This window comes from Anopheles maculipalpis, chromosome 2RL (assembly GCF_943734695.1).
Source record: "Anopheles maculipalpis chromosome 2RL, idAnoMacuDA_375_x, whole genome shotgun sequence".
In the NCBI taxonomy this organism is placed as follows: domain Eukaryota; kingdom Metazoa; phylum Arthropoda; class Insecta; order Diptera; family Culicidae; genus Anopheles; species Anopheles maculipalpis.
The window spans coordinates 19,911,151-19,936,293 of NC_064871.1; the positions used below are offsets into that span (position 1 = coordinate 19,911,151).

The window sequence follows — 25,143 nt, forward strand, 5'->3', positions numbered from 1 at the left end:
AAAGTAATTTATTTAATTCACATCTACATTATACTCCTTGTTTTCAGTAAGAGACCTCATCGTTTATGTTTTTTAACCAGTCATACAGCAAAAAAAACTTCACCGTACATGTTGCCATGTCTAGTACATGGAGCCTCGTAGAATTCTTTGTTCAAGAGACCTCTTCTTTCAAGAGACTTTAGCTTACAAAAAGATTTAATCGTTCAACGAGCTTTTTTTTGGCTAAGCTGCTAGGAATTTTACGAAACCTTTTCTTTTTCTGAGGAGTCTTCTGAAGACTTCAAGGACATCTACAAGGGGCTATAAACCGTAACAATTTTGTTCAAATAAAATAAAATAATGCAAAGCAATAGCAACGAGTTTTTTACATGTTTAATCAACTATTTTTATTCCCAAAAAACGGATTTTGCATTATTGTGCCTAAGATTAACTACCATTTGTCCTGAGAGCAAACGAACCCACCATGCAGCAAGAAAAAAAAAGGGAACCAGAAACCGAGAGTGCTGAAGGTTAGAGAGTTAGAATATCGTTAGCCTTGAACTCGAACCTCCGTTGCACCCGAATGGGCGGGCCGCAGGGGGCGCCGTCGGCGGCGATGGCAAAATGAAACGAATGAAGCGAAAATGCAGCAGAACATCACCTGAAGCTTCCCTTTTTGGAGCAACGTCAAACACATTCCAACCCGTCCTCCGCTCGGGTCGGACGGTCGGTCGGTCTTTAGCTTTTCATTTCGTGTACGATGTACGATCAGATTGCGATCAGGGCAAAGAGGAACCCCCGGACCGGGGAAGGGGAAGAAGCAGAATGTGGGGAAAGATGCTAATAAACCGAAGGGAAGGCGTGTGTGAAGAAGGTGCAGCATGTGTGTGTGTGTGTGTCTGTGTGTTTGTTCTGGTCCTGAAGACGATGCACTTGACATAGCACGTTGCTACCGTTGTTAAACCCACTTAATCACACACAGCCATTCACACACACACATACACAAACTTCTCTGCATCCCGATTGCACCCTTGCGTGGTATGTGCGTATGTGTGTAGGTGCGCGGTCATGGGCACTCGAGAATGTGCAGATTCCCATCGGTATTCGTTGCCCGGGGCTGGGTGCATTTCCGAGGGCGATGATTTGACGTGCGATGATGAAGAAGACCATGCGTGGTCGCATAGCAACCGGAAAGTGGTCATGTTCTAATTCAAGGTGATAGAGAGTGAGTGTGAAAAAAATCAGGTAAAATGAAATGGAGAGAGAGAGAGAGAGAGAGAGAGAGAGAGAGAAAGAGAGAGAGGGTGGGAATTATACCTGCCTGCCCCATCTAATGCTGTCAATCAGGAGGAGTCGCTTCTCGTCTTTCACCCCATTTGGCAGGGTTGTCAAACACATTGCTAGTTGCGTTTGGACATACAGGGAAGCTGAAAGGGTTCAGTGCGTGAAGGTAGTTACTCGATCCATGTTACTACATTCTTCTTGTTGGCTTAAGGATCTGTTAGGTTAAGCCGACCATAATAATGGCTTCTCTTCTTTATGACTTAACGACTATTTTTAGGTCACAGCGGCCTTCTCCTCAGGGGGAATAGTCCGGATGGGATTTAAACCTCGGTCCTGCCGTGCGAAGACTGGCGCCGTTGTCGCCTTACCACCGGACTACTACCTAGACTAGTAAGAATGACTATTATTGACCATTATTGGACTTGTTTATACCAGTTTCACGAAGACTTTACCAAAAATCTTGAAACGATTGACACACCTTCATCATCATCATCCGAGGCCCCATTCATCCACTTAATCAAAAGTGCTGACCCTCGTGGGTATGATTCCACAAGATTCAAAGTAAGTTCCCTAACGCGTGAGGCCGGTGAAGTTCTTTTCTTCGGCGAGGCTTCCCCTGATCGACTAGGCCCCCTGATCCGCGAGGCATCCCTGGTCGGCGAGACATCCATTGTCGATAGGCTAATCCGTCACTGCAGCTACTGGTAAATCGAAGTCCAGGAAAGCCAGCATAATAAGGCAGGCCAAGCATGATCTCACTAGATTTTGTGGAGTCAAAACAGAAGAAGAATACTCAGAATACTCTTCTGAGACATATAAACGTTGTCCTCCTCTTGAATAAATTCCTCTTATCTTGCGTGATGCGTCAACAAGCACAATACTTTTCCCCTTGCGGTACGCAGACAGATCACAAGCATCGTGCCTGCTATCAAGAGATTTTTAGGACGTGCTGAAATGGAAGTATGGACTACATTTTAGAATTTATAATGACTTATTCGCTTCCTACCAGGCAGGCAGCCCTCTCCCATTCGGGGCGTTATTCTTTTGGCAACATTTTCGTGAAACACCCACGGTGCAGTCGAAAGCGGGGTGTGTGTGTGTGTGTCCGCACACGTTGTTATTGTTTTTTGTAACATGTTTGATGCAGCATCTTCCCATTTGCGATCAACTCTCGAACCCGATTTTGCGGTATGCCGTGGCTTCAGCGATGCAATCGAACGGTTCGGTAGGGAAGCTGGGTGCAGTTTTTGTTTTTTGTTTGTGTGTGTGTGTGTGTGTGCCCGAATGCATTTCGACGGTGGCTGGAACGGAGACGAAAAGTTTGGCGCAATTTTTCGGCAATCCTTATACAGATTGGTCATTTCTTTCCCATGGTAGAGTGAAAATCGCACCAGCAAAAGATCGACAACATTCGGCAGATCAGAAAGACGCAGCTATATAACAATACAGATACACATACACACGAACTAACACGGAATAAAAAGAAATAAAAGACACAGGCTATTCACCTTTTTTTATGCCCGTCCTGGTCAACATGTGGCCAAGAAAAGGTCCGATTAAGCAGAAGCATACCCGCCGGGCCCGGACCGTTTTGCGATGCATCTTCGCCCAGGTGAATTAGCGTCGTGTAAGCGGCCTGTCCTGCGGCCTGTTTTGCTTTAATTTGTTACCGTCTCTACCACTGCCTCCCTGGGTCTGGGTCTGTGTGCTGCAGGTTTATTTCTTTTTATCAACCTAATTCACAGCCGCCCACCCAGCGTGTATCGAGAGTGGGGCTTTTGGTTGCGGATTGGAGAAGATTGGCGTTGGGGACTTGTCCTGCCACATTCCCATGGCAGTGCACAGGGTGTAGGGGAGAGAGGGCTTTGTTTCGATTCCGAAATTTTAGAATTCAAAGATCTAGTTTTTTTTTACATAGAAAGACCTGCGATAAGAATAATTTAAACGAAAACGAATAAAATAGCCGTTAAAGTATCTGACAGATCGCTCGATCGCTTTGGTTCACAGCTGTTAATTCGCAAGAGAAAGTCTCCAATTTCTGCTCACCGCTGATACGATCATATAATTAAACTTATCACTATATTTATTCGCTTATATGTCTTTAAAAAAAAAGCGCTCGTCAGTACTATGCTGCATGCTACATCTTCCATATGATTACCTGACCTAGCCCCCAGGTTCGTTTACATATCATACCAAAAGGAAGCATAAAGAGAAGAAGTCCTCTTTCATTTTCCAGCCTTCCCTTCCCCTCCCTCCCCCCCCCCCTCCCAAACTCCTCTACTTCCCCTTCATCCACCCCATTCCCCTTGCAGCCTTTCCGATGCTGCACCAGTATGTCGGACATATCAGATAGCTGTCAAAATCGATCCGTAAACGTGTTTTGTCACACTCCGTACCTCACGGTAAGAGCTGTCGAACCACGGACAAACGAGGAACGTTACGGTTAAAGCAAAGGTTTGTTTTTTTTTTTCAAGTGTCTTTCTACCAGAAGAGAAAACAAAAACCACTCCATACCTGTAACAAGGCTTTTTTTTCGGTTGTTGCTGCCCTAAAGCAACGAGCCATCGGTGCGGTTTCGGTGCAGTTTCGAGTTCTCTTCATGCGGGAGAAAAAGAGTTGTTTTCTTTTGCCTGCTTAGTTTTAATCCTCGGTCGGTCTTATCGCAGCCCTGTCCTGCCTCCCCCCCATTGGACACTTCCCGGGGCGATAGTTATCGTATTGCAAATGTGTAATCTTAGCGAAAAAAAAGGGAAATTTAACGGAACATTGACATCACCTCAACCGTGGCCGGGGCGGCGCCGAAAGGGCGATATCTTAAGCACTTGTTCATTTGCGGTGTTTCGTTTTTGCGCGCTGAAATGTTACACGAAGGTCCTGCCGGTGTGATTACCTTTCTTTTCTTGTTGTTGGTTGGTGTTGTCCGTCTTGGTGGATATTTTACCTAAAATAACGTTCAACCCGAGCGCACGGGCGCACAATGGCTTGTTGACGGTGTACGGCCAGTGTACGATGGCTGAGTGTGGTTAGCGTTTGACGGCATCCAGAGGAAGCCAGATGAAATCAAACCCTTATTGCTGTAGTGGCCAAGAGTTTACCCCCGTGAGGTGAAGTTAGAAGGGGTTTCTTGGAATTACATTTTTTTTGGTTGGAAAAAGGCTTGGGTGTTTTAGAATGTTAGGAAAATGTAATGAAAAATTGGAGATTAAAATTTTGAAGATGAGGAATGTATAATGGATTTATTAATTTATTTTGTAAAAAAAAACATGGATCCTTTGGAATTATTTGAAAAATATTTCCAATACTCGTTCCTGAGCAGCCAAACAAAAACCACACATCATGCATTTCTTCTGCCCTCCAATCGATCTGCTGCGTGCTTCCAATACATCAGACACAATGCGACCCCAATAATGGGCAGGAGTAAAATGGCGTGGAAAAGAAATAAAAAAGGCACAACATTAAAACCACATTCGGTCTCCCGATTCAGAGTGAGCGAGCGTTCCCGACGTGGTGAAGGCGCCGCACATTTAAATCAGACCGACATTCCTGGCGCACTCGAACATGGCGTAAAGTGTTCCTGTACGACGACGTGTTACATTCCATATTCCAGACCATTTTCGGCACGTTAGTGGCGAACGCAACGCTACGCACGGTGAAGATTTCTGCCTTTCGGTAGAATCGATTGTGACACAACCGGGAGCATCAGAAAGGGACGAATCAAACAGCCAGCTTTGGAGAAACCAAAACACCCTTCAGACAGCTAATAAAACATACGACGAAAAAAAAAATTGTTGCAATCGGCACAGTAACGCGATCACCAACGAAAGCATAACTCAAAAGCAGCTCGAACCAGCGGTGCCAGTGTTTCGGCTAAGGAGCTTCTTTCTTATGCAAAGCAGCCGGCAACAGAGAATCGTAAGGGGCGAACGAGGGGGGGGGGGGGAGAAAAAGGTGACGACAAAAGAGAAAAGTCCCGCAGCCGAAGATCAGATCAAGCAGCAAGAACATCAAGAACGGAGCGTCGGGATGCACCAAACCAAACAGAGCAACATTAAAAGCAAAGCAGCAAAAACAGAGCAAAAAGAGGTTTGCAGGAGGCCATGCATTTATGCACCGATCGGCAAATTTGCATGCAATCACAGCCAGCGCTCGTTTGATTTCCAGGAAGCGAAACAGTGCGATGATGATGAGGCATCGAATTGGAGCTGACCGCGCAGCATCCTAGCCACTTTTTTTTAGAGGCGGGGGGAGGGGGAGGGAGGGAGGAGGGTTGGGGAGGGAACTGATGCGTTTATGTGCATATTTCACTGACTTGTGTGCATCGTGGGCAAGCAATGTGCATCGATCGCTCTGATGTTAAATCATTTTTCTTTTGGGAAATTGATTGCTTTTCTTGTAATTTTTTTGTTACTAAATATGTAGAACCGTTTTAATTGCTGTTATCATAGCAAAAATCAGATCCCCATCACCCAGATATCAATATCAGATATGACCCCAAAAAAAAAACGTTTCAATTGCCATTGAAAAAATAATATGTAGGAAGAAGGCTCCAAAAGACCTCGAAGTCCAAAGAGATCAATATACTAAGAGTTCTCGTACCGAAGAGATCATGTTGTTCATCGGTTCCCAAACCAATATAAATATAACCAAAACTATATTATAACCAATAACCAAAACTAAATATCTCAGGGAATTAAGAGTAAATTCGGGATTTCGAGTGATTTGATCTTCTTGAGTTGCTTACCCTGACCATTCTTAGTATCAGGCTAACCACGAGGTTCAGAAAAAAATGAGGAGAAAAACATTCTTTAGTACTGGCAACAAAATTTAGAGCAAATGTCTTGATGATTTATTTATTTAATTTGATTTTATTTTTTAACAAATTTCCTCGGTTGATGCTTAAAATGACACCAGTGTATCGTCTTAATTAACATTAGATTTACGATATTTAAACCTTACCAAAGGGTCAAAGTGGAAGGAAAAGCCAATTTTGGGTGACATTAAAGGAGGAATAATTGCGGGAACAATAGGTGATTGTTCCGGCAGTGCGTTTGATTGAACAGGTGTAGAGCCAAAGATGCGTTCAAAGGCGACTCGTGTGAAATATCAATGTTTAAATTCTCCGTCGCACCCCTTGATTAAGAACTTTTGAATCCTTGAAGATATAGTACTTGTAATACGTTACTTAAACAACGTTACTTAATAAAAATTGCATTGGTACAACGTAATGCTCTATGGCTGCACTTGTCCACCGTCAAGCTTTAGCATCAAACCCAGGAGAGATACCTTCTCCGTACCGTTTGCGTCCTGTCCAATCGTGCTGCTATTGAACTGTGCATTCAGCTCTTTGTGTACCATCACATCCAGCAGAAGCCGCCAGCTAAACTGCGAGAGAAAAGTGGTAAAAACACAGGCCGTTTGATAACAAAACTATCAAATTAACCTACCTTCCAACCGAGCGCTACATTAAACCAACTCGCAGCAAGAGAACTTGGTGCAAGGGACATTGCCAAACAGATTAGGGCTAGTTTCAACTGAGTTAGAGTTGTGCTCATTACGATGGAATGGTTTGAAACCCTAAGTCATAGTGTTACTGTCCCTAGGGTTTATATATGTTAAAGAGTTACCTCCGCAGGGTTGCCAAAGTTTACGACTGCCAGCTAATAAACTTCAACCCGCATAGCTGCACCAAAAGACGGTAAAGGTTGATAGCCTATTCACTGTTGATTGCTTAAGAAAGATGTACTACCATTTGTTGTACTGCGAAACGAAATAAGTTTCGCACATCGGTACAACACCACAACCATGCGATAACGTTGACAGATATGTGGAAGAAGGTCTACTTTAGACCATCATTCGATTAACTTAAAACACATGTAAGGTTTCACAAAAAAAAAAACACTGGTGCAATGAAGAGTTTCCTTAAAATCCTTTCCATTCAAGGTTCGCTCCCTTTTAGGAAGGGAGGTCCGCAACCCTGCACCCCGAAGCAAATGAAACGAACCGGTTAGCATTTAATTAAGTTATCATTTCATGAAACCCAATCTCCATTACCTCAATTAATGGGATCACGTTGTAATTTGCCGTGGGGACATTTACATAACTACCTCGTACGCCCCCTCCCAGTGAGCACGCCGTGTGTGCCGAGTGCGGTTGTAGCAGCAGCAGCAGCGATGGCTCCCGTCAGAGATGCATCCCAATGCAGAAACTGAAACCGGGCGCACACTTAATGGCACGAGAGCAAGCGCAAAAGATACCGAGATTTTTATGCTATTAACCGGGGTGCGGGATGCTTCTTGTATGCTTACCATCACACTGCACACGGCAGAAAGATGACGTACGATCATACGTATGTAGCGATCGATTGCCGTAGATGGCTCACTACGATCAGAGTAAATGCAAAGTTGTGGTTGATCGTTAGTGGCCACGGATCGGGATGCGATGATACGATTGGATTGAGGCACTCTTAAAAGCAGCATATCTGAGCTGGCGGCGTTCACCGTATCACATTACGTGCGGGACAGAACTGTGGCAAATACGAGAGTGGGGCGAAACAAAACGTATGTCATTTCCCCCCAACAAACACCATCTCCACTACTAACGAGGCTTTAATTGATAAACTCTGTTAATTTGTAATGAACGATAAAGACACACATTCGGTATGCTTACGAGCCGCACATAAGGAACAACGGTGAGAAGGATGATTCAACCGGGGCGCGAAACGGGATTGAAACGTGACCGCACGATAAAGCAAAACCGCAAATTTCCAGCGGGAAAAAGTGCTACCAAGGCTGTTAGGAGGGGGTTTTTTAACGACTGACATGCAACAGGAACATTTATCACTCGGGAGAGGACACTCGGGGAAGTGCCAGCAATCAGATGCTACAGATTATATTAATATCTTCTACCAATAGTGGACGATCGTGCGTTTGGCATTAAGATTTTTTTTATGGAAAACAAATCTTTAGTTTAGCACAGTCTTATCTTAGATAAGAGAGAAAAATTCTTATGAAAAGAGATAAGAAATTTAAAAAAAGAGAGAAAATTCTTATGCTTTAGGACACTGATGGTACTGCCTGCGGCCTAATGAACTCACTGGACCACTTGGGGGGGAGGGAAATAAAACCTCGATCGGTCGCCGGACAGCGCACGCTTCTTGCCGATCTACGATTGCATTTAACGTCGCATTTTATGTGCCTTGGCTTTTTGATATGAAGAGAAGGCTGACGAGTTTTTTTACTATCGTTGCTGTTCTTTTTATTTTTCAAAGTTCCTTCTTGAGCGTTCTTCGGCGAAACAACACAAAAAAAAAACTTCTTGTGCCCCGAGACTTGTGCCGTTAGCAGCCAATAGACTGGTTGGTTTTTTTTTTGTTCTGCTTGCTGCACTTCTGTTTGCGGTTTTCCGGCAGGCCGTAGAGTCCCATTTCCTTTCGCCTTGGCATGTGTGTAGGAAGGTGTGTAATCGTCGCATTCCATGTCGGCACTTTGCAGCGCGATCGATCGAGGCTTTCTGTATGATGTGGGGTGGCAAAAGGATGCGAGCAAGTAGTCGCTTTTTATCGTACGCAGGGTGGGTGATTAATGCGTGGCATGGTGGTATGGTGGTGTGTGTGTGTGTTTGTGGTTACAAGTCGAGATAGATTGGCAATTGGTGCTCGTCGTGGCTTAAGATTAGATAGAAACGCATGTTTGCGAGTTAAAACGGCATCATCAAAATTGCCAACTGGCGGACAAGATTCCTTAACATCTTAATCACTGGTGTGCACATAAAAAGTATAAAATGGTACCATTAATGGGCCATTGCAGCTCCGGCTAGTGCGGATGGATGAATGTTGGGGCAAGAAATAATGAGTGTTATTAGGGTGTTTATGCTTTGCTAAGATTATTGATCTGTTCGTAGTGAGCTGGTCGAAAACCGATAGCAAATAGATAAAAAGCGTTTGACCGAATTTGCCATTTGAAATACTCCTTGCATAACTTAATCTCAATTGCTAATAATTGCAACAAAGATCATATCGAGTTATACTCAATAATTACTTGTTCAATATGTTCATTATTTCTTCAGGAGTTTTGTAGGTGTGTTTTTCGCTCTCTCTCTCTCTCTCTCTCTCTCTCTCTCTCTCTCTCTCTCTCTCTCTCTCTTTGGCTTAATGACGCACGTGGATTATGCCGGCAAAATATTTTCTTATAAGATTAATTTACCACCTAGTTGGATAGTCAGTTCTCATTGTCGGGAAAACGGTTCGAGTGAGATTTTATCGATGGTCCATGTGACCTTGTGTTATGTTAAAATTTATATGACAGTTAGAATTGTGATATAGTGTTCCAAACTTCAGCTTAGCTTGGATATGTTTTTGCAATTTGGTGCTATCGCTGTAAACTCGCTCTGCTTGTGCGTCAACAAGCGATTTTTACACGTAAGAAGGAGGACGCTGTCTTAAATGACCTCACCCTTGAATCCCAGTGTACGTATCTTAGTAATTAAGGATCTAGGGACACAGATTCTGAACCCCTCACTCTCGTTCCATGAGCAGTACCTTAACGTTATTGCCAAATAATATCGGCAACTTGGTTTTCCTATCTATTTTAGGTAATTGTAATTTTTCAAAATCCGAATTGATAATTCGTATAATAAAAATAAAAACTTAATCACAGAACAGTAACGAAAATTCTAAACCCACAATAAATGCAAATAGTGAGTGAGCTTAGGCATAACTTTAAGACAGCTGTCTTGCTGTTTAAACGAGCGCCCAACTCAACCTAATTACAGGTTATGAGCAGCAAGATCACAAGCGGACGGCACACTGAATGTAACCAGTTGACCATGCACATACACTACTCAATCATCCATTCATTTACTTGCTTAAATGTTCCATCCCACACGTAACGCTATCGTCATCAGCAAGAGCACAAATTAACGCACCCAAAAGTGGCTATTTTTATGGCAAAGAAACGCTAATAATTAGATAAATAAGTTACGAGCTTTGTGTCATTCAACTGCAGTACGGGGGTACTTCAAAATGATCTTTTTTTACCTAATTAATTGCGGCCTTAACTGTTTGGCCGGTGACAATAATTGATTAAGTAACTTTCTGCACTACAATGTATTAGAAGTTTTCATGACAACATGCTTCCATCATCTGTGTTATTTAATTAACAAGGCAACAATATTACAAGCTACTTCTTCTTTATTGGATAAATTTCCCTCTTAGAAGCCCCTGTCCCGTACAGCAAAATAAACCAGAAACCTTAGTGTTTTAAAAATATATCAATCCTTCTCTTGTGGCAAGAATCAAACGTAACTTCAGAACAGACCAGGTGGTGGCGCCTCAGAGGCAGCAGCATCCATGCCTGCCATAGTATCGGCCACACTGGCAGCCATTGCTGTAGCAGTTTCGGTTGCCGCTGGTGACCCCGGTGCGGCTGGCTCTGAGACGGCTGGCTGGTTGGTGACTCCGGTAGAAGCTGAAGCAGCCGGAGTAACCGGTGTAGCAGAATCACCGTTCGGTGCCGGTGGTGCCGACGATGGTTCCGTCATCATCGTACCACCAACGGCCATCGTCGTCATGCTGTTGCAGTTCGGACAATTAATTGTCAGCGTGCAGTTGTCGCACATCACATTGATGGTGGCATTTTTCCCATTAACCTGTACCGGTTCCGATGATTCGCTTTCGCTTTCCGAGTCGAAGAATATTGAAAATATTTCATCCTTTACCGAGCGAAAAAAGGATGAAAATAAGGATTGAGAGGAAACTACTTTTCACACTTGATGCTTTGCCAACTCACCAAAAAATCGTCAAAAGCAGCCACACGCCCGAAAAGATCGGTAGCGGCGGTTAATACCAGCGCAAACAGCAACAATCTCTCCGGATGCACCATTTCCGACACGAAAGACTTCAATGCGAAGCGACGAACCTTTCCAAGCGAACCAAGTCACCGAACGGTAGTGAAGTTAGAAACAGCTAGAACAGCCCTTTTTGCTTATATTTGCTATCTGGCTTGCGTCGTTACATTACAAACCGTACGGAACACTCTTTACCAGTGTGATAATAGTAAAACACATATGAACTTCTGCTCATTCACAGACGTCCTTGACCACCGGATGTAGTAAACTCTAAATGGTGCGCACACCATTTGCGGTTGCTCCGTTGCTGCAAACCATGTTCCAATAGTTCACGGGTCTTATGTGAAGACACGTTTTCTTCTTTTAACCCAGCAAATAGCGTGTTACGATGGTAAGTTTAGCGCCGGAACCTATAACCTGCACCCGATCCCGACACTGATAAGATTTTGCAAACGACTGTTTTGTGCTGGCCCGTAAAGTAAGATGGGTCGGTACTTTGCCCGGTACGACCAGCTGCATAAACAGCCCGGAACACGGAGGCATCGCATTATGCAAAGTGGTGGCACCCACAGTTTCCACGGTGGAACACGGACACGCGGGGGAGAAGTCGGTGCCGGACCTGTTCAAGGTTCTGGTATGCAAACGCAAGCAACCCGCGGCCCGGGTGGACGATGTGACAAGCTATCCTGACCTAACCGGCCTTATGGTGTCGACAGTGTCGGCAATGGCCTAGTGTTTGCCACTGCACTGCAATCTTCTTGCACCGGGCTATCAAAGTAAACAGTTTACAGGTTAGTTGTTTAGATGACCAACCGATTGTACGGCTGAACAGTAGGTTGTGAAATTTATTACCATGCCAAGCTTTATACTTATAATTGGGAGCAATTTTTGTAATCGATTCGATCACTCATGGGGTTTTAGGAGTTCAAACTGTAGTTCAAATTGTTTTGCCACCGATTTAACCAATAACTTAATTATTTTAATCAGCATTCTACCTAAAAGCTTAACCCCCCTGTGATCCCCCCTGTTCATTAATTTAATATCCCAGTTTAAGTATGTGACATTCGAATTTTGTGGTACGTTTTAATGCTGTCAAGAATTAACAGCCATTTACATATCATTCCAAATTAGGGTTACTGCCATAACTGCTGCATGATTGTTATCAAGCACTGTTCGCTCCTGTACCAGTATTCAACACACCGATCGTCTGTATGGGATCTAATCACGAACTCACCCGCCCAATAAGGGTTGTTTTAATTTAATTACCGGACAAATTATGATACTTTAGATGCTCCGCTCGGCTTATCAAATCATGCAAACCATTATCATTTCGTACCGCGTGCTAATGGTGCTGTTAGATAAGTGGACCGTCCACCATAACAAGCCTGGTAAAGCTGACCGATCGATGACGATCGGTTGTGAGACAACGGCGCATGGCGCATTATCTATCTACCCCTCATCGATCGGCAGCGATCGATGTGCACGTGGTGCCGAGTGTCAATACCTGGCGGTGGTTGTCTTGCGATTGATATTAACCATTATTCCTCTTAATCATCACCCTTTCTTTGGTTAATTGGTTCGTAGCTAACTGTTTACCTTCCGGCGGTGATGGTAATAAAATTAATTTTACACATTGCAAAATATTACATAGAACACTTACTGGAAGGTAAAACAAGGACAGAGGAGAGTTACTTCGAAGACCAAATACGTCGGAAACTGCGTCATATTTTTGCACATCATTAAGTTGGCAGCATTAAAATACCTTCCGGCTTCTCATGTGTTCATTACTCTCGTTTTCTCCTCACTACGACCAACTTTAAGGTTTTTTTTAATTTTTGTTTGTGTGTTCCTTTTCCCTGCAAATTTGCGCTGCTAGTGGAGCGAGCATCGAGTGGAGTATTCAGAGCAACTTTTACGGAAGCCATGTCTGGGGAGAATTTATTGAACGGTCAGGAATGTGAAGAATTTCCTGCAAAACAAAATACAAAGTTTTTGCCATTTGCTTGTTTGGTGGTTCGCTGTGGCAGAATGCAATGTTTTTTCGAGGATTTACTCAAACAGAAAGGGCATTGTTTCTTAGGCAAAGTGATTCGAAGGGTTGGCATTAAAATTATTTCAGTTGAAATTGAAGCATAAACATCACACAAAATTTAAGAAAAGTTGTTTCAGTAAATAATTCTTCTATCAACCATATTAAACGATCACATACCTCTTGTTGTATGGCGCAGTGTAACGATGCTTCCCCGTACATTCGAACGTAACCGCAACGAACTGCATCCATTCAACACCAATTTCGTCCAGTCATCTCACTCGGCCACGCTCAAGTCGTTCCAGTTTTCCACGTTCCATATTTGTGCCATCGCGTACATCGTGCATCAGCGGCAGGACAAAATTGGGCGTACCGGGTCAGGTGATTTCGCACAAACGGTGGGAAAGTTGCCGCAGTTCATCGAACTGTCTCAATCTTGCTTGCCGCATTCCTTGGTAGCGTACTAAACATTCCATTGGTTGTAAGAGTTCGCCTTAAAATGTGCTGTTCTCTCGCTATAATGTTTAAAAAATCAGTGTTTTGGAGAGATTAGCAATGTTCTTTCGCTCAACTCGAAAACAAAACAAAAAAACTCGTAAATGCCTTCACTGAATAAGGTATTTTGTTGCATTTATTATCATCGCGTTATCGCTACCCACTCGCGCATCACACCATTTATTTTTGCTAGTTGTTTGGTATACAACTTTATAGTGCTTTAGTTTTTATGTGTGTGTTTGTGTCTGTGTGACTGCAGCACTCCGCGTTTTGCTTTCGATTTTCATTTTAATGTACCCTAACAACAGTGTTCGAGAATTCAAATTACAGTCCAGTCTCAAGTAGGAATTTTCCTGACTAATAATGCATTTAACACATAACTGCAAGCTGCTGTGTATGTGCCCACGTGTACATTTGTCCTCTTGTTGCCATATAGTATTTGCCAGAAAAAAAGGTGTTGCCTGTCGTACTATACATATTTATAGTTATTTATAGATTTTCGTTTCCGGACTCGCGACTCTATACGCCACACACCACCACAACAACAAATCGTTTCTCCGCCCGGTTTGTATATCGCATTTTACTTTGGCGTTTTTGAAGGGCGAACAGGCGAGTCCTAAATAGGTTGCCGGAAAAAGGTTTCCTCTTTTTACGCTACACAGTGATTTCGAATTTCATTCTCTCGTTAACTAACCAAGCCCGCGAAATGTATTCTTTCGTGTTCTTTGCTTCATAAAGAATTAAAGATTCAAAGTTAAAAAGATCGAGAAGCAAAATTTGAACACGTGCACCGCAAAATAAACGGACCACAAATGACTAGCGATAACCGTTTACAATCGATGTTTTTGTTTTGCTTTTCTTTTCAAACCACCAAATAACGTACGTAGCGCGCATGAGAGCAACAGAGAAAATCAACAGGTAAATTGAATTCAGTTCCTTGAAACAAATTTAACAAAAGTAGAACAAAAGGCAGTAATAACAAAGTGATAACACATACGCGGAGCAAATTCTTCCTAAAGCTCTGTCAACCACCATTGGCCATACGACGTTTGAAGGAAGAATGCTGTTATGGATCGGACAAAGCACCACCCGGACCGTGCGGATACTGCTGGCCAGCCGATGTCGGTGTAGGCAAATTCGAATCAAGTTCACCTGTACCTATCATCAGGCCACCACCACCGCTGCTGCTATTGCCTATACCGGCCAACGTACTGCTGCCGCCCGAAAGTTGCGCACCAAGCCCGGCCGAATTTTGTGCCACCAATGCAGAAAGATTCCGAATCTCCGAAAGACCTTCGCTGGACGCCAGCGAAATTGAAAGCGGTGATGTATGGTCAAGCGAACCGACGGCATCTGAAACGAGAGTGGTAAGGATGGACAACAACGTTAAAGAAAAAACCTTGAGATTGCATCGTCAGGTAAAACGGTGCTTACCGGTACGATCGGAATCGGGCGACTTTGCGGCGCAACGTTTCAGCTGGTTGGTTAGATCTTCGATTGTGTCCTGCATCCGAATAACGATTGCTTTTTGTGCTTCGTACTTGTTTTCCAGTGCCTGCACGGTAAGTCGGGAATTGGAAGGTGAAAAATCGAACATATTGGCGTACTGGAAATTAAACTTACCATAAATTTTTCTTGGTACTCTTCCTTTGCCGTTTTAAGCGTTCGCTTCTGTAGCGTGATTGTTTCCTCGCGCTTTATTAGCTGTTGCTCCAGCTCTGCCTGCCGTTCCTTAGCCGTATCAAGCTGGGCCGATTTTTGCTGCAGTGCAAATTTTAGCTCTAACGGAAAATTTGTAAAGTAAAATCAGTTAGTTATTTTCTTTACACAAATCACGCCATATTTTCAAATTTCAAATGACTGCCTTACCGGCTTAACAATGTAACATTAAGGGAATGATAAGGAAGAGGAAGTACGAAGACGGCAACGAGGGATGGATAACGAAACATGAAGATAATCGAATAAATGCTGAGAGTTATTGAATGCCGTTTGCGCTCTGGTAAGAGGATCATACTGGCCGTAACGCGTGAGCCGATCCAACGAATATCAGGAAGGCAATCAAAAAAATGTCGAATGATGCTTTAATGTCAGTATAGACAGTATCTACTTGACGGCCAATGGACTTAGCCTCAAACACTGACGAGACAAGGGATATGAAGTTAGACGAGAAAGAACGTTTCGGCTAAAAGCCATGCTGATGAGGAGAAATGTAATTGGACATACAAGAAAGACAGAGGAAAGGAAAACGAATTCAAAATCTTAGATGGATAGCAAACAAATGTGTACACGTCTTAATCACATAGGATACCATCGTGGCTGTGAAAGAACGATAGCTTCAATTTAGAAATAGCTGATAGAACTAATTCTTCGTTGAAAACCACACATCACAGGAGGGAATGAAATCAGCAGGAGTTGACATTCACAGAAAGGCCATCGTTCTCAACTAACCTTTCCATTCTTCGTGATAGTTCGCTTTGATGAGTGCAATCTCGGCTTCCCGTGCCCGCAAACGCTCTAGCTCGGTCAGCTTCTCCTTTAACCGCAGCTGCACCTCACCCATCATTATCAGCTCGGACTGGAGGCGCGTCAGTTCCTCGCGATACTGTTGCCCAAGCTCCGCCTTCCCGATCGCTTTCCGTAGCTCGTTTCTCAAATCAAACAGTTCGCCCTGAGCGTTCTCCAGCTGCAGCCCAACGTCGCGCCGCTGTGCCGTCTCGTCCTTAATCACCACCTGCAGTGCTTCGATCTTGAGCTGCAGTTCTTTGCACCGTTCCTGCTCCTGGTAAAGCGATTCCTTCCAGCGTACGCATTCGCGCGATGCTTCCGTAAGTTCTGCATTGGTCTTGCGTCGCACCGAACTAAACTCCGCGTTCAGGGAAGCGATTTCTCGCGTTAACCGGGCCACCTGATCCTTTAGCGCTTCATTGTTCTGCTCGAGCGCCCGGATCTTGCGGCTTTTGCCCAACAGCCGCCGGTTACGTTCGGCATGTATCTCACGCCGGTGGCGTTCGTACTGTAGCTGCAGATGTAGCAGCCGAATGTGGTCCTGATAGTACGATTCGGGCAGATTCGCACGGTTGCCATTATCGGCCAGTGTGGATCGGGTTTTGGCGCACGTTTCAATGTACTGATCGAGCAGTGCGTACGGATCGAGACGACCACCGGTGGCTGCAGCTTTCTGCAACTGCTGATCGTGCTGCATTTGGGAAATGCTGTTCTTAAAGCGAAGTTCCTCCTGCAGGATGCCGTAAAATATCTGCTCGTACGGTTGGGGCCAGCTGATGATCGTTTGCGTACCGGTCGTGATGGTGGCTTGTGGTGGAACTGGAGCCATCACTGCGTCAATGCCTGACTGACGATCGGTACGCGATCGTGTTAGAGCAAAGGTGTCAGCCTGCTGTTGATGCAGTTGCTGATGGTGTACACGCTGATGATGATGTAAGTGACTGCTGGGAGTGATGACTGTCGTCAGATTGTTGCGCAACTGTCGGAAAAGTTCTTGATTGCGTGCCAACTGTTCGGTCGAGCGTTGTTCCTGTTTGCTGTGGAAATGAGTAGCCGCCGAAATAGCTTCCTCCTCCGATGGACTGCTGTCCGCATTGCTACCGACTCCTTCCGAGGAAGACGCACTGTTGCCACCTCCGTTGGTCGTTTCACCAGTACGGTGGTGACTCTGTAGACCGAGCTGCCGCTGCTTCACGATAGACACCGAATCGACCAACAGCTTTGGATTCACTTTGAGCGCAAAATGTTTCAGATCTGGCAACGAATGGCGGCGCTGATGTCCCGCAAACAGCGATCCTCCCGGACCGACGAGATGATGGTGGTGGTGGTGCTGATGATGCTGTTGCTGCTGCTGGTGCAGATGTATGTGATGGTGACACTGGTGATAATAGTGATGGTGTTGCTCAGGTCCAGCTGCAGGACCGGTCGGCTGGCGACTCCCGTACACGGCCAACGGTTCCGGAATATGTAGCTGCTGGTTCGGACCGGTGCCAGTCCGCGATCCGACGAGCTGCGTAGCCATAGTAGCGCCATTGCGGATGAAGTTTCCGCTCGTGTCGGCCGGTGACGTGCCGGTGCTGTAGTACGGATCGTTCGAATCTACCAAACAATGACTGTGCAGTCGGCGACGCGTATAGTTGATAACGGACTGCGAGTTTTTAAAGTGTAGCCCACCGGCCGAACATGGAGAACCTTCCCCTTGGTCTTGATCTTCATCCGCACACAGATCGCGTATCGGAACGGCCGTTCCGACCGGTAGCGATTGCGAGTGATGCATGTGGGGACTGTTGATATCGTTCACCTCCTGATCTTCTTGGCTCAGATCAGCGGGACGCGATTGAGCCGGCTGTATCTGCACCATGGGCGACTCGTTGCGTGATGATGGAGCCGTAACGGCCGCTGCTGATAGTGGTGCAATCGTTTGCTGATCGATTGGAAGCGGACTGGACGGTACGCTATTGCTCGTGGTGGAAGTTGCCGAGGCCACCGTCGTCATGGTGGTTGTCGTGGTGGTAGTGCCAGTGTCGGACAGCTGCAACAGCGACTGATTCCGGTCGCTTACCACTTGAAGCAACTTTTTCGATGTAACAACCGCCAGCGGATACTCGTAGTTAAAGTGCGATTGGCCAGTATCCTTCTTAATCGGTGATGCCGGTTGCGACGGTGTCCAGATGGCACGTGCCGTCTGTGGTTTGACCGATGTGGGGTAAGGCCGACCGGTAGCCGAAGGTTTCGTGTCTTTCATGGGTGTTGTTTCGGGTGTTGCCTCAACGGCCGCCTCCGGAGGTGATGCACCATCCGCGGCCGGTGGCTGCGGCACTGGTACGGTCGGTATCGTATAGCTCGGGGTAGGAATTGGTGTGTGCGGTACAGTTGTGCCCGTCGTTGTGGGCGGAGGCGTCGGTTGCATTAGGGTGCTGTTGGGCGACCAGAACGAATTCTGTGCCGTGATCGTGCACAGCTGTTGGTCCAGCGATAGGGTGTTGAAAAAATTTACGTTTGCTTTCCAGGAGAATTCGAACGCATCGGTCGTACCGCCGGCAGTGTATTCGTACGGCTTTATCGGTGTCATGTAGCAGGGACACTCGTTGCCACCGGACCCATTCACAGCCAGTAGTTGCGACTGTGAGCTTTCCTGCGGTTCCGGATACTCGAGCGACATCCGCGCACACTCGTTCACAACATCGTGTGGTTCCATGTTTTTCCAGCGCTGTTGACTCGTTTCGCTCTCCTGATCGGATAGTACGAGCCGCGGATGAATCTTGACCGTATCGAGCAGTGGTTTAATTGTGTGCTGAAACACAGCCTGCCGTCCGGTCGAGGAATATTCCTGCTTGAGAAAGGCCACAAAGTTGCACGGATACATGCCGTATAGTCGGGTAAACAGTTCGTACAGTCCGAACTGTAGATGTATCAGCTGGTACTCGGGTAGGTGCGATTCGTTCTGGTTCCAGGTGGCGAGATAGTTAAACACATCGAACAAGTCCTGCACAAAGTTACCCATCGCGAGCGGAATCACGGGCAGTAGATCGATAATGCACAGCACCGCATTGATCAGCGAGGTAATGTCTTTCTCCACCTTCGACAGTTTCAACACGTCCTTTACAAGCTGGTGCGTTCCGACTTTGTACAGCCAAAGTGGTCGCTTTTGGATGATGTGTCCGAACAGTGTGAGTGCTAGCGTTTTCGATGTGCCGCTGCGTATCCATTCGGCTAGACGATCGAATATGTGCTTATCGTGCGGTTGCTGTACCTTTACGAGAATTTCTACGATCCGTATCGATGACGTGTGAGCAAAGTACTCCATCATGTTGCAGGCGAGCCAGGATTCTTTGGCTAAAATAAGAAAAAAAACACCATAATGGCGTTATATCGAAAGGTAAATTCGTTCCGTTTCGACTGTTGACTAATTTACAATAAACAAACAAAGCCAACGTATCACGATACGTCGATAGTTGAGCCGATTAATACTTACTGGAAGAAAACATCTCCTGAAACTTGCGCTTAACTTCGTCCACCCTGTCCATGTTGTTGGACTCGAGGTCGTCAAACAGATTGGCCACATCCATTGTTTATCGTCACGTTACTTTCGCCTTCAAGAGTATGCACGTCCACCTCCGCTTCCCGGAGCGTGTTTCTAGAGTGTGGAACCGTACTGGCAGCTCAACCCGGTACAACACAAACGACGTCGATCTTCCAGAGAGTGTTTGCACGCAATTGCCAATCTTTGTCCCACTATCATATTTCAGTACAATGCCAACGTCACCGTCGACCGTGTGTATGTATGTCTGTGGCACGGTGTTATCCCAAAACGGTAACCCTACTATTCAGAAGAAACTATGGCTGGTGATGGATGCTTTTAATAAGATTAATCGTACACCAAAGCTGTTCGCCAGCACCGCGAATAGACCGCGACCGGAACCAAGTGGCAAATGTTGCTCACCACCGTGGGCTAAAACCCTTGGGTTAATTGAACAACAGCTGCGTACAATGGAAGATACACTTCAACACACGCGCATGGAACACAGTTTAACTAAAAGATGGAGAATAAACTAAGCTAGCAAATGAATGCACCAAACTACACGCCGATTTTGCCCATCTCAGCATGTTCTAAAACTTTTCCATGTCACAAATGTTTTTACATTTCCCACTACACTATCGCAAGTCCATCTTCTGTTTCTGTCAAGCCGTGGCCACACGTCGATGGAACATTTGACAGCCATAATCACAAACACGGTAGTTGAACCCCGTGGGTCAGTAAATTACCGTAGAAAAATGTTATTTCCTTAAATACCTGTAAAGCCATTCGATTTGGAACATTATTTTGAGAAAAATAATTTTATATTTAACCGTTGCACAAGATCGTGATGCCGTGTACAAAGAACAGCTGTCAAACAGAACGATTAAGCCTTGTTTACACTTCACAGCTTGTGGCATAAACAAATATGGCGGCAATTAGTCGCCAGCATCGTTCGCAGTACGGAAAGTATTCTTTGCAACGGCGAGGTTAATTCTGCTGTTGGTATCATAGTGAAAATATCAATTTTAGCTGTGGCAAAGTGGTTAACCGGTAGGTTTTGCAGAATGTTCTAGTGCTTAGAATGAAATTTTCAAGTTCTGCAAGATGTGTTCAAACATTGAAACTGCTGGATGGTTGCTCCAAATAATTCTCGGAACACGTGGAAACACAACGGCCGGAATCATCGGTTGGCGTAATCGCGCTATGCCATCGTCACGGTCCTGGGAGGGGTAAGTGAGCTGTTCAGATATTATATGTTACCCAATATGAAATACCCGATCTTATCTCTCGATCTCTCGGTGTCATTTTTATTTATTTATTCCTAATAATATCGTTGAAAGCAAAAGTATATCGACATATATTGTTACAGCGATCTGGCTCCGATCAACACACACACACACACACATAAATTCCATCCCGGCAATAATTAGTAAAGTCTTGTTTATTGCTGGGCTAGCTGTTTGCAACCAGCGAATGTCTCTAATCTTATGTTCAAAGTAGTGTACGACGCATTTGCGCCAGGTCAAATTATTCGACAAAATAAAAACCTAAACTATTTCTAAATGGTAGAGTTACTAGTGTTGTGATGTAGCGTGTGGCTGGCAGATCCCTGTTGGCCCACACAGGTCGGCCACAACCCATTCCCCTTGTTCGACTTGTTATGGAGAGATAAATCATTGGGAGTGATATAAAATTAAAATGTCGTTCCCTATACGATGAACGCGCTTAAATGATGAAACAATTAATCTTACTGCTGTAATGTGAGGTCTTGATCTGGGTCAGGTTTTATCGGCAGTTCGCTAACAGCTTCGTTTCGCACTGGATCTGGCTCCGGCTCCTGCAGATTCGTCTCAGGAAACATCTCCGGTCCAAAGCCGAACGTTACCATCCCCGCATCGTCTGGTGCTTCCGGTTCTACGCTATCATCCTCAACGTTTCCGGGTGGTACAATGCGATCCGCATGCACCTGCTCCTGATGGTACTTGACGTCGCGCTGGCGCGTAAACACGCGTGGACAAAAGTTGCACTTTTGCAGCGGTTCACGTGCAAACGCTTCGGAAGGATTTTCAGAATGATATCGACTCTGGTGCGTCAACAGATCGCGATACCGATCGTACATGACGCCACACTCGCTACAGGGAAACCGTAGCTGCTGCATGTGTATGCGCAAATGTGACGCCAGGTTCGGTTTGTGCTCGAAAGCCTTCGGACAGTGCGTGCAGCGGTGCACTTGCTTCCGGCTCGATGCTTTCCTTCGCCTCCGAATACACTGTTCGCAGTGATGCGGTCGCACGCTCGGATGATCGTTCAGATGTTCGTGCCAATCTTCGCGCTTCTTATAGATGCCCGAACAGATGCTGCAATGGCATAGTTTGATCGGTTTACATTCCGGTACTCCATCCGGTCCGGCATGATGTAATGTTATGTGGCGCAGACACCGTCTATACTTTTCAAAGTCTGCATCACACACCCGGCAAACGTAATCCTTTCGTTTGGATTTCTTCAACATTGCGGGCGATGCGTCGATCGCATTCGCCTGATCACGTGCGTGCACCATCATTTGGTGCGTGGTACGATCCTGTTTGCGTAGGAAAATGCGCGGACAGTAGTCGCAGCTATACCGGGCAGCCATTGTCGCACTGTTGGCACTATGATATTTGGTTTTGTGATACTCGAGCTGATTATATCGCATAAACTGAACGCCACACTCGTCACAGCGGTGGGGCAAATCGCCACTATGATACAGTGCATGCATTCGTAGCGCGGTGCGTGATTTAAACATTTTCGTACAGTGCGGACAGGGGTGAAGCGTGATGCCGAACTTGCTTCGCTTTCGTTTCAACTGCCCACCGGAATCGTTCGATTGTTCCTGATTTAGTGGATTATCCTCACCGCTTGCCAACTCATTCGCATCATCCTCATTCTCATCTTCTTCATCGTCGTCGTAATCAATAAAATCGTCCTCATCGAACATTACATCCGTCGGCAGCTCGTCCGCCATTTCCATCAACTCGAGCCTGTTATCTTCCGGCGTCATATTCGCGTACATTTCCAGTTGCCATCGGTATTCGTCCATTATCTTTTCCGGCAATCGTTCCAGCACAACGACGAGCCGTGTGGACACCTCCAGGTCCGCGTAGTTCTGCATGGAAAGTACGCTCTGGGCGTCGTTGGACGTTTGATCGAAACTGTCCGACGCTCGGGAGTGTAGCTCGTGCCCCGCCATGCTACTGCTACTTTCGTCCATCTTGTCGTCCACCTTCGTCCATCCTTCCGTATCGTCCCCCTCCGGCAGCGTATCGCCTTTCTTTATGTGTGCGATTCGTTCGTGCACCTTCTTGTAGCGGGCTTTGTGGAACATCCGTGGACAGTAGCTACATTTGTACGAACCCGTCTCCGGCAGTGTCGGATGCTTGCGCTGCCGATGCGTGCGCAGGTATTCGTTGCGCGTGAAGATTGCTGGACAGTATTCACACTGATACCCTTTCCTAGCCATGTGCGATGGAATGTGCTGGGTCATGCTCCATTTGCGCGTGAACGTTTTCGGACAGAAGGGACACTTGAATAGTTTCGCATTCTCTTCCATCGCGGACGATGCATCCAGCTGATCCATAAGCTGTTCACCTCCAAACGGATGCTGATCGTCCAAATGTTCCGAGTACATATCCTCCGTGTCGAAGGGCATGGCGCAGGAGTAACAGTAGAACTGGAATGTACCAGGACCGGTTGTCGTTGCATTCAATTCGGCGGCAGTGGCGGCGACAGTTGCCGGGGCAGAGTCATTCGTATCCGGTTCCTCCTCCTTGATAACCATCATCGGTTCTCGCACGTTTGGTGGCAGTATGCCCGGATCGGTCAATCCTTCGCTGTCCGCTGGTGGGCAATCTTCAAGCAGTTGATTAAACCCAGCGGCAGACTCCTTGCTAGCGTGCATATCCGCGTGCATCTGCTTGATATGGCTGGACCGGTCACACTCGCGCAAAAACCAACGGGAACAGTACAGACAGGGAATGGAGGTGCCGTTCGCCGCGCCACTGGCAGCGTTCGGTCCGTGGTAGCGCTTTCTGTGCAGCGCAAGGTAGCTGACGCTGTAGAAGCGACAGTTGCATATATCGCAACCGTACGGCAGTTGGCCTTCATGGTTCAGCATATGCATTCGTAGCGAGGACCTGTGCTTGAACACCCTGCCACACTTTGGACAGGAGAAGGTGTCCTTTTCCTCCGGTTTCGGATTGGTTGCGTGTATCTTGCGCTCGTGTCCGACCCGCCGCAGGTGCGAAGTAAAGCTGCGCGGACAATGTCTACATCGAAACAAACGTTCGTCTGGTTTGTGTCTACGAAGATGTTGCATGTAATACATCTTGCGAGTAAATTTCCTTGGACAATGCTCACAACTAATTGGTCGATCCGTGGCGGTGCTTCCAGCCGGGGGAGGTGTAGCAGCAGGTGCCGTTACCGGTAGAGTTACTGCTGGCACACTCTTCGCCGTCGAGTTGCCATTTCCGTTTATGTGTGATTTTTTCGGCCCCGTGCCAGCTTTTTCCAGCGCAATCATATCCCGGTGCTTCCAAAGATGCTGATCTAAGTACATTTTATGCTTGAAGTTTCGGGGACAGTATTGGCATTTAAATTTCAACTCAGCCGAAGGACCGGCATAGGCTGTGGTGCTCTTTTCTTGCCGGACAATCTTTCCGATGGTGGCAGCCTGCTTTGTGTTTGCCGTTTGCTCTTTCTCCATAAATCCGGTCGGTGTAGTGGTTCCACTGTGGCAGCCAGGTTCAGATTTCACCACCGGACGTAGACTGCGCACGAGAGCATCAAATTTCAAGCACCGTTTGCGGAAACACTGGAACTCCTCCATCGTGAGCGTACACGACCAGCATATACTGCTGGGGCAGTATTCCTTCTTGGTTAGTTTTATGCCTAAACAATCGTATATTCGTTGCAATAGTTCGGCATTTGCTTGCGCACCAGTCGACGAAAAGAGTGGTTCAATTTCGTTCTCCGAGAAGCAAAACCGGCAGTACGTTTCGGGATTTTGATTCGGTCTACAAAAACAAAGAATCGCTGTATATGGTTGCAAATAGGCGTTCCAACGTGGCGGGAAAGGTTGTCATAGAAAAACGGGGGAGGAAGACACATCTTTATACTGGATACTTACACATCCACCGGATCATCATCCACGGCCGGTTCAGGCTCCTGTTCTGCCAACAGGTCCATCTTGATGTGATGTTGTTGTCTATCGCAATATGCTTGGGTTTAGGCAATGGAAACATAAACCGATATTACGAACAACATTTGTGAAGGACACCTCTTCCGGCTGTAGTTGCCCACAGCGGAGGAGATAGGACTCTCAATTCCTTGTTGTTGACCGGTGTGTATAATCAATAGCGTAAAGCTCTGGTCGGAAACCAATGCAAAAGGAAACACCTTACCACTGTGTGCACTCGAAGAAGAATAGCAACCAAATTACGAATGACGGAAGTGA

At 46.0% G+C, this 25,143-nt stretch overlaps 5 protein-coding genes across 6 annotated transcripts in view; 1 reads left to right on the plus strand and 4 right to left on the minus strand.

The window, feature by feature from the left end:
* LOC126565188 (zinc finger protein 845-like) overlaps positions 1-25,143 on the minus strand; it is a 252,910-nt gene that overhangs the window by 49,377 nt on the left and 178,390 nt on the right. The window lies entirely within an intron of this gene.
* Positions 1-25,143, plus strand: part of LOC126557700 (T-complex protein 1 subunit zeta) — a 315,666-nt gene that overhangs the window by 43,821 nt on the left and 246,702 nt on the right. Inside the window, exon 1 of one of the 2 annotated variants that reach the window (XM_050213563.1) lies at positions 13,429-13,439. The exons of the other annotated variant lie outside the window; for it this stretch is intronic. The gene's annotated coding sequence lies outside the window, so the exon portion shown is untranslated. Of the gene's footprint in view, positions 1-13,428; positions 13,440-25,143 lie in introns of those variants that run through there. 2 annotated transcript variants of the gene reach the window in all.
* On the minus strand, positions 10,567-11,141 carry LOC126565217 (uncharacterized). The gene is made up of 2 exons (XM_050222376.1): positions 11,049-11,141; positions 10,567-10,971 (listed from the first exon to the last, which is right to left on the minus strand). The coding sequence occupies exons 1-2, from the start codon at positions 11,139-11,141 to the stop codon at positions 10,567-10,569; spliced, it is 498 nt and encodes a 165-aa protein (XP_050078333.1).
* On the minus strand, positions 14,697-19,722 carry LOC126556738 (hamartin). Its single transcript, XM_050212207.1, has 5 exons — positions 19,611-19,722; positions 16,079-19,471; positions 15,254-15,411; positions 15,065-15,185; positions 14,697-14,983 (listed from the first exon to the last, which is right to left on the minus strand). Exons 1-5 carry the CDS (start codon positions 19,702-19,704, stop codon positions 14,697-14,699), a joined length of 4,053 nt encoding a protein of 1,350 aa, XP_050068164.1. The 5' UTR covers positions 19,705-19,722.
* LOC126556855 (zinc finger protein 62 homolog) lies at positions 21,403-24,883 on the minus strand. Its single transcript, XM_050212386.1, has 2 exons — positions 24,817-24,883; positions 21,403-24,703 (listed from the first exon to the last, which is right to left on the minus strand). The coding sequence occupies exons 1-2, from the start codon at positions 24,873-24,875 to the stop codon at positions 21,403-21,405; spliced, it is 3,360 nt and encodes a 1,119-aa protein (XP_050068343.1). The 5' UTR covers positions 24,876-24,883.

What these genes read in the sequence shown, in the direction of transcription:
- LOC126565217 (XM_050222376.1), bottom strand. Translation starts at nt 11,141, where the DNA reads ATGGTGCATCCGGAGAGATTGTTGCTGTTTGCGCTGGTATTAACCGCC. An exon ending in CTGCTTTTGACGATTTTTTG is followed by an intron (nt 10,972 to 11,048) that starts GTGAGTTGGCAA and finishes CGCTCGGTAAAG; the next exon opens with GATGAAATATTTTCAATATT.
- LOC126556738 (XM_050212207.1), bottom strand. Translation starts at nt 19,704, where the DNA reads ATGGATGTGGCCAATCTGTTTGACGACCTCGAGTCCAACAACATGGAC. An exon ending in TCAGGAGATGTTTTCTTCCA is followed by an intron (nt 19,472 to 19,610) that starts GTAAGTATTAAT and finishes TTCTTATTTTAG; the next exon opens with CCAAAGAATCCTGGCTCGCC. An exon ending in CTATCACGAAGAATGGAAAG is followed by an intron (nt 15,412 to 16,078) that starts GTTAGTTGAGAA and finishes ATTTTCCGTTAG; the next exon opens with AGCTAAAATTTGCACTGCAG.
- LOC126556855 (XM_050212386.1), bottom strand. Translation starts at nt 24,875, where the DNA reads ATGGACCTGTTGGCAGAACAGGAGCCTGAACCGGCCGTGGATGATGAT. An exon ending in GATGATGATCCGGTGGATGT is followed by an intron (nt 24,704 to 24,816) that starts GTAAGTATCCAG and finishes TTGTTTTTGTAG; the next exon opens with ACCGAATCAAAATCCCGAAA.